The sequence below is a fragment of the Oncorhynchus tshawytscha genome, linkage group LG10 (genome assembly GCF_018296145.1).
Source record: "Oncorhynchus tshawytscha isolate Ot180627B linkage group LG10, Otsh_v2.0, whole genome shotgun sequence".
Taxonomy (NCBI): Eukaryota; Metazoa; Chordata; class Actinopteri; order Salmoniformes; family Salmonidae; genus Oncorhynchus; species Oncorhynchus tshawytscha.
The window spans coordinates 17,302,725-17,316,859 of record NC_056438.1 but is presented as its reverse complement, the minus strand read 5'-3'; the positions used below and the strand labels follow the sequence as shown (position 1 = coordinate 17,316,859).

The following is a 14,135-nucleotide window of genomic DNA, read 5'->3' as shown; positions in this document are numbered from 1 at the left end:
AGGTGTGTAGAACATATGTGTTTGAATGGCAACAGCATTATTGACACCTCCTACAACTTATAGAGTAGAGGAGAAAGGGTTCTCTTCTGTCAGTAGTCAAGGAGCTAAGAGTTGCCAGGGGAGACTGTTGCTGGGATATGACTCAGCGTTTTGCCTGTCCCTCAGGTGATATGATCACATCTCCTGTAAGGCATAGTCCCCACTGCCAACACTACAGGTTGACTTGACACACCTCCAAACAAAATAAAAGCAATATATATATTTTTTTTTAAACTACTATACCTTCCCTACCTACTGTAATAATCAAGGATATAGCCTTATAATGCAAAACTGTTCAATTGCAAGTTGTGAGAAACCTTAAATAAAAGGAACTTGTGATGTCACATTGTAGAAGTGAGAGTTAAAAACAGATGATTCTTCTATAATGTGTCAGCACTGTCATAGATGGAACACCAAATATGGACATGAATATTGTCTCTTCAAATCAAATCAAATCCAATTTTATTTGTCACATACACATGGTTAGCAGATGTTAATGCGAGTGTAGCGAAATGCTTGTGCTTCTAGTTCCGACAATGCAGTAATAACGAACAAGTAATCTAACTAACAATTCCAAAAAAACTACTGTCTTATACACAGTGTAAGGGGATAAAGAATATGTACATAAGGATATATGAATGAGTGATGGTACAGAGCAGCATAGGCAAGATACAGTAGATGATATCGAGTACAGTATATACATATGAGATAAGTATGTAAACCAAGTGGCATAGTTAAAGTGGCTAGTGATACATGTATTACATAAGGATGCAGTCGATGATATAGAGTACAGTATCAACGTATGCATATGAGATGAATAATGTAGGGTAAGTAACATTATATAAGGTAGCATTGTTTAAAGTGGCTAGTGATATATTTACATCATTTCCCATCAATTCCCATGATTAAAGTGGCTGGAGTAGAGTCAGTGTCATTGACAGTGTGTTGGCAGTAGCCACTCAATGTTAGTGGTGGCTGTTTAACAGTCTGATGGCCTTGAGATAGAAGCTGTTTTTCAGTCTCTCGGTCCCAGCTTTGATGCACCTGTACTGACCTCGCCTTCTGGATGACAGCGGGGTGAACAGGCAGTGGCTCGGTGGTTGATGTCCTTGATGATCTTTATGGCCTTCCTGTAGCATCGGGTGGTGTAGGTGTCCTGGAGGGCAGGTAGTTTGCCCCCGGTGATGCGTTGTGCAGACCTCACTACCCTCTGGAGAGCCTTACGGTTGAGGGCGGTGCAGTTGCCATACCAGGCGGTGATACAGCCCGCCAGGATGCTCTCGATTGTGCATCTGTAGAAGTTTGTGAGTGCTTTTGGTGACAAGCTGAATTTCTTCAGCCTCCTGAGGTTGAAGAGGCGCTGCTGCGCCTTCCTCACGATGCTGTCTGTGTGAGTGGACCAATTCAGTTTGTCTGTGATGTGTATGCCGAGGAACTTAAAACTTGCTACCCTCTCCACTACTGTTCCATCGATGTGGATGGGGGTGTTCCCTCTGCTGTTTCCTGAAGTCCACAATCATCTCCTTAGTTTTGTTGACGTTGAGTGTGAGGTTATTTTCCTGACACCACACTCCGAGGGCCCTCACCTCCTCCCTGTAGGCCGTCTCGTCGTTGTTGGTAATCAAGCCTACCACTGTTGTGTCGTCCGCAAACTTGATGATTGAGTTGGAGGCGTGCATGGCCACGCAGTCGTGGGTGAACAGGGAGTACAGGAGAGGGCTCAGAACGCACCCTTGTGGGGCCCCAGTGTTGAGGATCAGCGGGGAGGAGATGTTGTTGCCTACCCTCACCACCTGGGGGCGGCCCGTCAGGAAGTCCAGTACCCAGTTGCACAGGGCGGGGTCGAGACCCAGGGTCTCGAGCTTGATGACGAGCTTGGAGGGTACTATGGTGTTGAATGCCGAGCTGTAGTCGATGAACAGCATTCTCACATAAGTATTCCTCTTGTCCAGATGGGTTAGGGCAGTGTGCAGTGTGGTTGAGATTGCATACTATGAATGCCACCATGCACTTAAATAATATAAAGAGTACCAGCAGGCACCTATTTCAGTCCACTTCAAGCACAATGGACTCCAACCGATGCTCTGGTCAAGAGCTCCAGAAGGCTAACTTAATCATGCAGCACTGAAAAGACAAGTGTGGCTCATGACTTTATTAAGCAATTACATCTCATCATGCTAAGGGTCATGTATAAAATTATGAGCGGGCCATTATGTTGCCTACCATGGCTATGCCCCCATAGGATGACAATCCCCTCCTCCACAGGGCACTAGTGGTCACGGAATGGTTTGATGAGCATGAAAACGATGTAAATCATATGCCATGGCCGAATCAGTCACCAACTGAACACTTATGGGAGATTCTGGAGCGGTGCCTGAGACAGCGTTTTCCACCCCCAATATAACACCAAATTATGGATTTTTTGTGTGCAAGAATATTGGAGGGATGTGACACCAGAGTTCCAGGCACTTGTAGAATCTATGCCACGGTGCATTGAATCTGTTCTGGCTCTGGTGGCCCAATTCCCCATTAGGACACTTTATGTTGGTGTTTCCTTTATTTTGGCAGTTACCTGTAGCTGCATGGGGCAAATGAATACGAGCAGAAACTAGAAAAAGACATCCACTTATCCTAAAAAAGCAAATGTTCACCCAAAGAAATGGTGTTGTGAGGCCTGAGGTTCTTTCCTGTTGCTCACATGCAGAGGCCAATCTATGCCCCATACTCACCCTAGCATCATATTTTGCAGTATGTAGAACACAGCTGACACATTCCATTCCGGACAACGCATGGGTGAAAAGTAAGGAAGGAAAAATAAATATCACTATGCAATACCTCCATATAGATTTATGCCATAACATCTGCATGCAATACAAACTATATGTATCTCTGTTTTGCTGTGTAAGCTCCCTTGCCACTAAATAAGCATGATTATACCAAGTTCCACTGCAACTACAGTTCTGTCATCACGCGCCTTTCTGATGTATCATGCCATGGGGGTGCTATGACATTTTTTTAAAGCTAGGTCAGCAGTGTTTCTGGATGATACAACAAATGTTATAACTTACAATGACATCATCCTAAATGTCACATAAAAGATGCCGCCAGCTAGTTAGAACCACAAATAAGTACGATTTATCTGCGAATAACTGTCTCGTAGTCTGATATAAAAGCCAACTAGAATTTTGCTAACAAACAAGCTACGACTGGCAGGGGCTCGAGCGCTCCTTCATAACATCAGTTGGTTAAGGGGGGCCTGATCGATTTTGATGCAACTCCACCATTTGGTATGGCGAATTTCACAAAGCGATTTCTTATTATATGCATAACTGACCTGTCAAACTTCTCTATAAATGCATCATATGCTGAATATGTGCAACATCATTATGGTGACAATTATTTAAAGCATAATGCATGGAGAGATGAGCAACATGTATTCACAGTTAAAATTGCCAACGGTAGTTACGATAGTGTGTAAAATATAACCTCATCACATCGCGGTGTGTACCAGCAACATACTTTACCTTTGCAATCCCTATTCCACCCGGGACATACCGAATCATCCTTTTCTTGAGTAGAAACGGAGAGTTTTCACTCAAATATATTTGACATTCTCCCCATGTTTTTTGTCCCGCTCCTGTGGGTCGTCACTAGTTAATTCATACATACATACATAAAGTAATAAACCCCGCCTATTTCTACAATTTCGATTATTTTTTTAAACCTAACCGTAACCACACTGCTAACCTTATGACTAACCCTAACGTTAAATTAAGACCAAAAGTTATTTTTAGTTTTCATGATATTAACGACTTTGTGGCTGTACTGTCTAGTGGGGGAAAAATCCTGTACCGGTGACGTTAACATCCGGTTTCTTGATCGCCCGCCGTCGTAAGGAGCGAGAGAAGAAGCAAAGAGGCTGGATTTGACATTATTATTAAAATGTTTCATCAAGTACAATAAAACAATATACATTAAAAGCCAAAACTATGACAATGGATTGGGAATAGTCAGAGTGCAATGTTTTAGATTTGAATACAAACAAGATCAAATGACACATTTCTAGCAAACAAAGGATTTGACCTATATAATGAATGTATTATTAAACAGATTCTTTCATCCATGTCCTCATTTCATCCATCATAACACACACATACAGTGCTTCATTGGAAACCCCCATGCATTTGGTAAGAGAGGAATATCTTCTGGTCATGCCGAACATTGGATTGTGTCTAGAAAATCTAGTTTCTCTTGTTTGAAAGGTCAAAAAGCCAGAAAGTCAATCACATCTTTAAAAGCTGGTGATCTTTAAAAGCTTGATTACAGCATCATAACTCATTTGTGGTATAAAAAAAAAAGAGTGTAAAATCCTCATACCAATATCACCATCTACTGGTTGTATACAGCATACCAACGTTGACATCATTAACATGGTAAATCTGCTCTTCCAGTGTTTTTTTCTGATAGGAACGTGGTTATGTTTCAATTCTCCACCCTTTTCCCTGAAATTTGATTGTACCCACATGGATTAAAAATGATAGGATTGGTGTAATGGCCACAGGTTTACGCCAATCCTATGCTGTTAAATCTATGTGGGGGAGTGCACAAGTGCACACTTCAAGAAAAAGTGTGGAGAATTAGGACACACCTTTGATTGTCAGTCCTTTCCACCCAAACTGTAGTAGAAGCTAGTGTCTCTGCGATGTTGCTGCACAGGCATGTTTCTCTGTGTGTCCCTGAGCTTCTCCAAGTCAATCTCCAGCAGAGCCATGCCTGTGTTCTCTCCTCCACAGTCCCCCATCACCACCCCCCACGGGTCCACAGCCAGGGCGTGGCCGTACGACGAACGCTTCTCATGGTGACTGCCCACTTGGGCTGCAGCAAGGACAAAGCACTGGGTCTCAATGGCCCTGGCGCGAAGCAACACCTGCGGTTAGAAGAGCAGCGTGTTTTATATTGGTCCACATTCTTCAATACGGGTCCTAAAGAGTAGGATCCACAGGGGTTCTAGCCCAGTACTAAGGCACCTGAATCAACTAATGAAGTTTATGATTTGAATCAGGTGTGTAAGTATTGGACTGGAACAAAAGCCTGCATACCCTGTGGGTCCCCAAGACCATGTTCGAACAACACTGTTATAACTTGTATTAAAACATAGAAATAGCAGTGCTAGAAATAGTAGCTAGTAGAAATTATAGTACAAGACAGAGGAAGATGTGTGTTTCTGCAAAAATCTATCCCACCTCCCAATGGGCAGCTCCTGTGGCCACAGTGAACGCTGACGGGTAGGTCAGAATCTCCGCCCCCTGTCGCAGCAGGGCCAATGACAGCTCAGGGAACCTCAGGTCATAACAGATACCCAGTCCCACCTGGAACACAATACAGTGACAGAATACTGGGGTTAGATCTAAGAATCTGGTGTACAAAGATGGAGGTTAGTTGCAATAACAATTCAATGAGAGCAGGATTGGTGAAATGCAATAACAATTCAATGAGAGCAGGATTGGTGGAATCATAGAATGACCTTGCCAATGGGAGTTTGAACTGGAGGAATGAGGCTGGATCCAGGTATGGTGAAGGCACTCTCTTTTAAGGACACGCCTCTTCCTGGCAGCTCCACATCAAACAAGTGGGACTTCCTGTATACGGACACTATATCACCTGTAGGGTTAAGTGAAAGTGTCAGCACTTCAGTGTGTGTGTGTGTGTGTGTGTGTGTGTGTGTTCATACCCTTTTCATTTATGATGATGTGACTGTTGTAGATTCGCCTGTCCGTCTCCCAGTCATGCCCTCTCTCATGAAACCCTCCAAGAGATAGCCACACGCTCAGCTTCCTAAGAAAGGACAGATGTGGATTAACTGCAAAAACACTAATCAATAACAGAACAAGATGAGATGAAGTCCACCCATTCAATAATTATTATTAGACTAGGATGTAATAGAAATGAATAGAATAGACAACCACACTCAGTAGCTAGGAGTACTCACTTGGCGAGCAGTGTGTAGCGTGAGATAATGTCTCCAGTTAGCCTCTCAGACAGATTCAGGGTCTCCTCTCGACTAGAGCCGATGTAGTCAAACCCCTCAGGTAGGAACACCATGCTGGCTCCACCCTCTTTTGCCGCCTGCACCAATCGCTTGCAGGCAGTGAAGTTGGCCTCCTTGTCAGGGGTTGCGGTCACCTGGCACACCGCTGCCACTGGATGAGGCGATGATGATGACATCCTGGAAAGAAAGACACTTGAGCTTACATTAAGTCGGGCGGCAGGTAGCCTAGTGGATAGAGCATTGGGCCAGTAGCCAAAATGTTGCTAGATCAAATCCCAGAGCTGACAAGGTAAAAATCTGTCATTCTGCCCCGGAACAAGGCAGTTAGCCCACTGTTTCTAGGCCAACATTGTAAATAAGAGTTTGTTCTTAACTGACTTGCCTAGTTTTTTTTTAAAGTCAAGCATCTAAAGGGTTAATGTTAGTGTAAGGGGTCAAAAATATGTGGCTAGTTATAATAGCTGAACATTACTCATTGACCTACATTCACAAGTCAGTGACACTAGTAGACCTTGACAGAAAATGAATTAAAGGCAATACATTTTAATTTTAGAATAACCAATTCAACCCTAATCCCCCATTTAATGGGCTATGGTAACAGACACATGCATTAACAACGTTAAACGGTTAACTGGTGTCGTTACCTGTGATGCACCCCAATGCAGCTCGAGCCCCAAGAAGAATGACAGTCCAGTAAATGTTTCACCCGAGTTCTTCTCAAACTGCACCTGAGCACGAACATTGGCTTGACGCAAGTGTCAAAACAAATCTGTCTGTATCCGACTGAGCAACACCAGAAAGTCTCTTCTTTGCTCGTGCTGTACTTTGGACTCTGTTTTAATTTCAAGTTAATGCAAAATCCAGTCAGTAAAGTATCAAAACAATGTAACTACCTACGTTGTGTTTGCGGCGCCAAATTGCACGACTACGAGACAAGCTAGTACAACATTCTTCATGTGTTGTTTTGATTACGATTTTCCTAACAGGCAATCACATGAGACAGCTCAAGATGGTAAGCCTTGGGCCCTCAGCCCTCACCACTAGCGACACCCTTCCAAGATGGCAGCGAACAGTAGCAGCACGGTTAGCAAACCCAGCAACATTATCGGGGGGAAACAAACAGGGCCGTCGGCCGAGCAGGTATCCCCACTCTCCTTTAACTCCTTAACTGTCCGAATATTCATGTGTTGTTAGCAAATGCTGTTTAATAGTTGCGGGCTTTGAGATACAAACCTGGACTTGCCAGTCACGCATCTGGCTAGTTAACGTTAGCAAGCTAGCTATCTAGCTAGCTCGCTCCCATCGTCTGCTTCCTACTAGTGTGTTCCTCAAAACTGATATTTTATGATTTAGAGGCCAAGTCTGGTATCAGTCGTATTCACAATACCTCATTGAGTTTATAATAATTTTAGTTAACTGAAATATTTTAGCCTGACTAGGTTTCTATCAGTATTCATTAACGTAAGATACTCAGGCGAATTGCAAGGAAGGGATTAGTTGAGCTGTCGAGCAGATGAGAAACTATTTCTGCCTGTCACAGTTCGTGCTATTAGCGTCGCTCTCCCTTGCCAACCAGTGGCATACAGAACCGCATTAGTAATACAGCCAGTTTGACAAATCACAAATAAACGACTATTGTATTTACTTGTAGCTAATCAATAAATGGTCTAATAATATTTCCTTTTCCAGGTAGGCCTATATAACGAGGCTTTTTGCAACTTTGTTCAATCTAATGTAAGTTCAGAAATCTGTGTGTGTTGTGGCTGCCCTGAGTTGGTAGAGCATGGTGCTTGCAACGCTAGGATCATGGTTTCGACTCCCACTAGGGACCTGGGTACGAATATGTATGTATGCATGCACTACTGTAAGAGAGCTTTGACACTGACTAAAGTTGTTGCCCACGCAGGCCTTCCCACAGGTCACCAGATTTTTCAGTCACTTTGTATTAAAGGGTTTGCTAAAGGGCATATATTATAATGAGATAATGTTTTAATGTGATCTGTTTGGTGTGTTCAAAAGGTTGTGGCTGCATTTCAGAGGATGCGCTCAGAACAGCGCAGCATGGCCTCAAAGGCTGCAGAGCTAGAGATGGAGATCAACGAGCACAGGTAACTACAGTACTAGTTCCCGCTTCTATTTCACTCACTGTTCACCTCTGTGGACTTAACTATGGACTTGGCCACAGAGAGGAATGATCTTTGATCAGTCTGTAAGGTGTTAAGAGATGAGAGATTTGGACACTGGGGGGTGAATCAAGTCTTCCCTGGATTCCTCATTTCCTCTCCTCGCCTCCCTCTCAAAATGCATTGGAGGAAAGGGTCCAAAGGGAGGAGCATAATGTCTTAACTTTTAGATTTTTGATATTCACCCTTATTACATTCCTCTCACAACGTCCCTCTTTTTTTCTCAGCCTAGTCATCGAGACCCTAAAAGACGTGGATCCAACCAGGAAGTGCTTCCGACTGGTGGGCGGGGTGCTCGTGGAGAGGACGGTTAAGGAAGTCTTACCAGCTCTGGGAAGCAATAAAGAACAGGTAAGCTTTTGTTTGCTTGCTCTTTGGGGTATAATCCGGGGTTGCTGTAAAGCACTTTGGAATGACTGCTGTTGTAAAAAGGGCTGTCTAAAATAAGATTGTTTGATGAGAAGATACCATTAATATATCAACTGTCAATATGTACATGATGTGGTGGCCATGAGCGTAGTCCGACTGGGGAAGAAAACCTCTAACCTTCTGGTTCCAAAGTACTCCAGCCACACTACAGTCCAAACACTCCAGTTGCATAACGTTCCCAAGAGGGCAATCTCACTTGGAAGTGTTTTTAATAAAGACAAAGCACTAGAGCAACTGACGCCTCCGACAAGAATGCCGGCCTTTACTTTATTTTCATTTCCTGACAATTCTGCATGTTAAATCACTACCGTTCGTTGACACCCAGCACATAATCAACTGCACACGATCAACGTTAATTATGGTGCGTCTTTCCTTTAACATAATTACCAATGCTATAGGTTGTTGCAATACTATCTTGTAAAACTAAATCACTGCTGATCATACATCATGATTATCTTTCTGCTGTCCCCTCTCTTTTCCTTACAGATATCAAAGATTGTAGAGTCCCTCAACATACAGATGCAGACAAAAGGCCGGGAGCTCACAGAGTATCGGGAAAAATACAATATCCGATTGGTGGGAGAAGGAGAGGAAGGACAGGGCAAATCGGCAGCTACCTCCAATGGGGGCGGGTCTAAAGGCGGTGCCGGCGTTCTAGTTTCATAGCTTTGTGTGTGGAGACTTTAGTGCGATAGGAAATTGTGCGGAATGCCATCGAGCATCAAGTCAGCACAGATCCTGGAAGGCATTTCAAAGGCAGAGTTTGACGTGTGTCTTGCATGAAAGAAATTATATAATTAACCAATGTCACAAGGGCCAGATTATCCAGAACATTCATTTCAGATCAAAGTGATCCCTTTTCACCTGTAGTTCAACAAAACTTAAACCAACATTTCACTTACACTCTGGTTTAATTACAAGCCTTTCGCCTTTTACTCAAGACAGTGTCTCATCAAAATCTTACGCGATGATTGTTGTAAAAGACATGCCTTCTTGATGACCATGTATTGATTTGAAGTTTATTTATACTCTATTGTCAGTCATATTTCAATGTATATTATGATCCTGTTGTTGGGGGCTCTGTTTTTGAGGTTTGTCTCTGGCATGCTGTAAAATAATGCTTGCAAAAGGAATGACAATCTGATTGGAAAAACACTTCATAACAACGCACTGTATCGTTTCAATCTTTCTTGAAGGTGCACTGTGCAGAAATAGCTCCGAAATATCCTCATTGCTAAAATTCTAGTAGTTCTCCTAATTTCAGTTTGTGACAAAACAAGCAAGTGTAGAAATCATTGTACGCTCTAAACTGCTGTGAAATATATTTTTCCATAACCAAAATATTGTATTTCCAGCTGTTGGAAGCTGGTGTACAAAACCTAAATTAAAGAAGCAAAAAATGAAACTTAAGATCAGGGAGCATAGAAATTGCACGCACAGAACATATTTGCTGCTTCTTAGACTTGTGTTCGATGATAATGACAGATCTATAACTCACATTTCTATGTGCATTTGAGAAAATAAAAAAACAGTGTGCCCAGAGTATCTGGTTGTAAAATCAGCCTCCCAAACGGCAGCCTGTTCCCTATATAGCGCACTACTTTTGCTGAGGGTGCCATTTCAGACACGCCCAGTCTCTGACAGCTGATGTATTGGTATAGTCTTAAGTGCCCCCAAAGTATCTGAAGCACACAGCCCTAAACTACATCATCTGTCACCATGTAGTTGTGTGGAGAAAATTAGTTTTTTTTGTGTGAATGTTTAGGAATAAAAATAAATGTAAACATGGTTTCTGATCTCTGCTGCTTTTTGCCTGTATATACATAATATATAAGTCATATTATACAATCAGTTTGCTGGTGGTCACTGTTTCAAGCGTCTTTAGAAAGCCGCCAGCAGTCTCGTTCTGCTGTGGGGACCCTTTCATGGGCAAATACCTGAAATACCACATGAAACAAACCTGGACAACATCTTCAGAGGATGGACCTACCAGCTGTCACAGAGCTATGGCATGCCATCCCCCGGCCCAAGTAAACTATACAGTACCTGTTAGAAGGGTGCGTTAATGACGTTCATACAGTACCCATACAAAAAAGGTTTGGATTGTGTGTCCAGGGTAGGTGATGGAACTGTACACAGCAACGTGAACATGCTCTTGGTACTTACTGTATATAATCGATCATTCATACATTCTTTCACAATTTACTAAAGTAAATAGTTTGGCTATACTAATTTTTTTATTTCACCTTTATTTAACCAGGTAGGCTAGTTAAGAACAAGTTCTCATTTGCAACTGCGACCTGTTTTAATGTAACGTTAGAATAGTTTCATAGGAGGCAAAGGTACTGGTGGTTTTGACCAAGATCGTGTTAATTTCAACAAACACGGATATGGACTATTTGGCAGATAGTGTTTGTACATTATAGCACTACTATTCGTGAGATGGGAAAATAATTACCGACGAGGATGGGATTCGAACCCACGCGTGCAGAGCACAATGGATTAGCAGTCCATCGCCTTAACCACTCGGCCACCTCGTCCTCAACGTATACTTTAGAAGCAACAATACAATTTATCTCAAGTTCACGACAAACCAGTGTTTTTTATTTTATTAATTTTGTAATACTGGCTTTTCATATTCAAGATACCATTTTCATAAAAGTGCTAGCTAGCCGCACAGCATATTTGAACGCCCAGCTGTTTGCTATGAACACAATAAATGCTCCATTATGTCAAACTCTATATGCCCTTCTATTCTAGGGTTTGTGGTAACATGAAAAGCGCATAGACAATATCACAGTTGCCCCTACTCCAAACACACAAGGCTTCGTGTCTGAACTTGAGGCTAGCGATCAATCTTTGATTAAAAAAACATTCAAACTTTACTCGGCACGGCTGTGCTGCGATTGGGTCAGAGATGGTAGGAGATAGTGATGGATAAGAAAGTGAAGCATAGTGGTACGAATGAAGGAGGGAGTAAGAAAAATAAAGCGGGATAGAAAGGGAGAAGGGGTTTGAAGGGGAGAGTGAGGTCTATGGAGGCAGAAAAGGAAGTTTGAGGAGAGCAACATAGTTTCCAAAGCTAGCCGCAGTTCGGAGGTAGAAAGTGCCGAGGAAGGGCTAGATAAATCGCGAGGGGAGCATGGAGGTGAGGACCATAAAGTGATTCTGAAGTTTAGGGAGGAAGGAGGAGTTGGGGCGATGAGTACGATAAGGTTGACGGCTGTGATAAAATAGTTGATTGGGGAAGTTGTCAATGCTAAAGTGTTAAGAGATGGGAGCTTGTTGGTATTCTGTAAGGACATGGCGCAGAGGGGAAACGCTCTCAGAGTGGCGCAAATAGGGAAGTGTAAGGTGGTGTTGAGCAGCTGGACTGATCAAGCAGGGAAGCAGTGGATTAAACGGGTGATAACAGGAGTGCCTGTGAGTGTTAGCACTAAAGAGGTACAATTTGAGAGGAGGCGTTTTAGTGTATTCAAAGATTGCAAGCAACAAGGGGTGGAGTTAGGGTAGATTATGTTACTGTCTATTCTGTTACACTTCAAGGACTGGGTACTGCCAAATAAAGTAACCATAGGATATATGAGTTATTAGGTGAGGGCTTATGTACCAAAGCCTTTAAGATGTTATAACTGCCAGAAGTTTGGGTGTGTGGCAACAGTCTGTAAAGAGAAAAAGAGGTGTGGAGGGGAGCGTGAGTATGGGAAGTGTTGGGATGGTGTACAAACAAAGTGCTGCAGCTGTGGTGGTGCTCATAGTGGGTGTGCGGCAATGAAGCAGGCAGTGGAGGTGCAACAAGTGAGAGTGGAGAGAAGGGTGTCATATGCAGAGGCAGTGAGGGTGATCCAGGGAGATACAGGTTCAAGGGCGAGATGGTTAGGAGCATCTAGACCGGGGATTATGGGGCAGGTGGGCGACAATATGGTATACATAGATATTTTTGTAAAGAAAATCTGCAATTTCGTGGTATCCAATTGGTAGTTACAGTCTTGTCTCATCGCTGCAACTCCTGTACGGTCTCCGAAGAGGCGAAGGTTGAGATCCCTGAGTCCTCAGAAACACAACCCAACAAAGCCACACTGCTTCTTGACACAATGCCCTCTTAACCCAGAAGCCAGCCACACCAACATGTCCAAGGAAACACCGTACACCTGGCGACCGTGTCAACGTGCATGCGCCCAGCCTGCCACGCCACAGGAGTCACTAGAGCGTGATGGGACAAGGACATCCCTGCCAGACAAACCCTCCCCTAACCCGGATGACGCAGGGCCAATTGTGCGCCGCCCCATGGGCCGGCTGAGACAGCCCCTGGACTCAAACCAGGATCTTTAGTGGCACAGCTAGCAACTGCAATGCAGTGCCTTAGACCACTGCACCACTTGTGGTTCGTAAAGACAGAGATGTAGGGGGAGGGGGGTGATGTGCTACCTTTTAAAAGCAAGTACGGGTGCTAGTGGTAGTGAACAACTAAAACCCCTGGAAGATATTGGACCTGGAAGTGCTGAAGAGGGTGGAGGGCCAGGATATAAGTAATGTGGTGTGGGGATTTTAATGGGGGGGGGGCAGATGGATGGAAATGGCCAAGTAGAGGGAGAGGGAGAACGAGAGAGGAGCATCCTGGGGCACTAGATAGGAGGGAGGATAGGAGGGATGCTAACTTACTTTCTGGAGAGCAGGGGGTTAGTATCGCAACATCAGAGTGGGTTCAGGAACGGTAGGGGAACTATGGACCCAGTGCTCTGCTTAGAAACAGAGGTCAGGAAGGCTCAGGTGAACAAGGAGACTGTTGTAGCTGTCTTTTTTGATGTGGAGAAGTATGATATGATGTGGAAGGAGGGGTTGTTAATCAAGCTTGATATCATTGGGGTAGGAGGAAAAACGTACAACTGGATAAAGGATTTCCTGTTTGGAAGGTCTATCCTTTTGAGATAACGGTACACCACAGGGGAGTGTGATTCGTCCTCTGTTGTTCTCAATCATAATCAATAATGTTTACTCTCAGGTACAGCCAGATATTGGGAGGTTGTTATTTGCAGATGATGGGGCCTCATGGAAGAGGGGAAGAAATGTGCCATACGTAGTCAGGAAGTTACAGGAAGCAAGTGAGGAGGTAGAGCAGTGGGCATTAATGTGGGAATTCCGGTTCTCTGTAGAGAACTCAGACACTGTTCTTTACCAGAAGGAAGGTGGGAGATGAGGTATGCTTGAGGTTATATGGGAAAAACTTGGAGAGGGTGGGGTTCTTCAGGTTCCTTGGGGTAAACGTTGACACTAGACTGACCTGGGCAGAACACATTGAGTGTTGGGAAAGTGTAAGAAGGTGCTCAAATGTGATGCACTGTCTGACAGGGAAGGAGTGAGGGGCTGGGCGTTCCTCATTGAGGATAATGTATGTTGCATTGATCCAATCTGTAATAGACTATGGCAGTATTGCG

General features: G+C 43.7%; 3 protein-coding genes and 1 non-coding gene across 10 annotated transcripts in view; 1 reads left to right on the top strand and 3 right to left on the bottom strand.

Moving 5' to 3' along the window:
• The window catches only part of clcn3 (chloride channel 3), a 56,211-nt gene extending 52,385 nt beyond the window's left edge, over positions 1 to 3,826 (bottom strand). For all 4 annotated transcript variants that reach the window (XM_042328248.1, XM_024434535.2, XM_042328252.1 and 1 more), the window contains exon 1: positions 3,564 to 3,826. The gene's annotated coding sequence lies outside the window, so the exon portion shown is untranslated. The remainder of the gene's footprint in view (positions 1 to 3,563) is intronic.
• A 130-nt stretch (positions 3,827 to 3,956) lies between these two features.
• Positions 3,957 to 6,934, bottom strand: nit1 (nitrilase 1). Of its 2 annotated transcripts, XM_024434542.2 has the most exons (7): positions 6,733 to 6,934; positions 6,029 to 6,265; positions 5,771 to 5,874; positions 5,564 to 5,700; positions 5,283 to 5,408; positions 4,957 to 4,966; positions 3,957 to 4,824 (listed from the first exon to the last, which is right to left on the bottom strand). In XM_024434542.2, the coding sequence occupies exons 1-7, from the start codon at positions 6,828 to 6,830 to the stop codon at positions 4,697 to 4,699; spliced, it is 840 nt and encodes a 279-aa protein (XP_024290310.1). In that variant the 5' UTR covers positions 6,831 to 6,934; the 3' UTR covers positions 3,957 to 4,696. The 2 variants fall into 2 exon arrangements, with proteins under 2 accessions (XP_024290310.1, XP_024290309.1); XM_024434541.2 differs by having other exon boundaries at positions 3,957 to 4,966.
• A 167-nt stretch (positions 6,935 to 7,101) lies between these two features.
• On the top strand, positions 7,102 to 10,489 carry LOC112259868 (prefoldin subunit 2). 3 transcript variants are annotated; one of them, XM_024434543.2, is made up of 5 exons: positions 7,148 to 7,228; positions 7,778 to 7,822; positions 8,108 to 8,196; positions 8,499 to 8,622; positions 9,187 to 10,489. In XM_024434543.2, exons 1-5 carry the CDS (start codon positions 7,148 to 7,150, stop codon positions 9,364 to 9,366), a joined length of 519 nt encoding a protein of 172 aa, XP_024290311.1. In that variant the 3' UTR covers positions 9,367 to 10,489. The 3 variants fall into 3 exon arrangements, with proteins under 3 accessions (XP_024290312.1, XP_024290311.1, XP_024290313.1); XM_024434544.2 differs by lacking the exon at positions 7,778 to 7,822 and having other exon boundaries at positions 7,102 to 7,228; XM_024434545.2 differs by lacking the exon at positions 7,148 to 7,228 and having other exon boundaries at positions 7,818 to 7,922.
• Positions 10,490 to 11,158: 669 nt separating this feature from the next.
• Positions 11,159 to 11,240, bottom strand: trnas-gcu. Its single transcript has one exon. It is a non-coding gene; the product is annotated as a tRNA-Ser (tRNA).
• Positions 11,241 to 14,135: the final 2,895 nt, after the last annotated feature.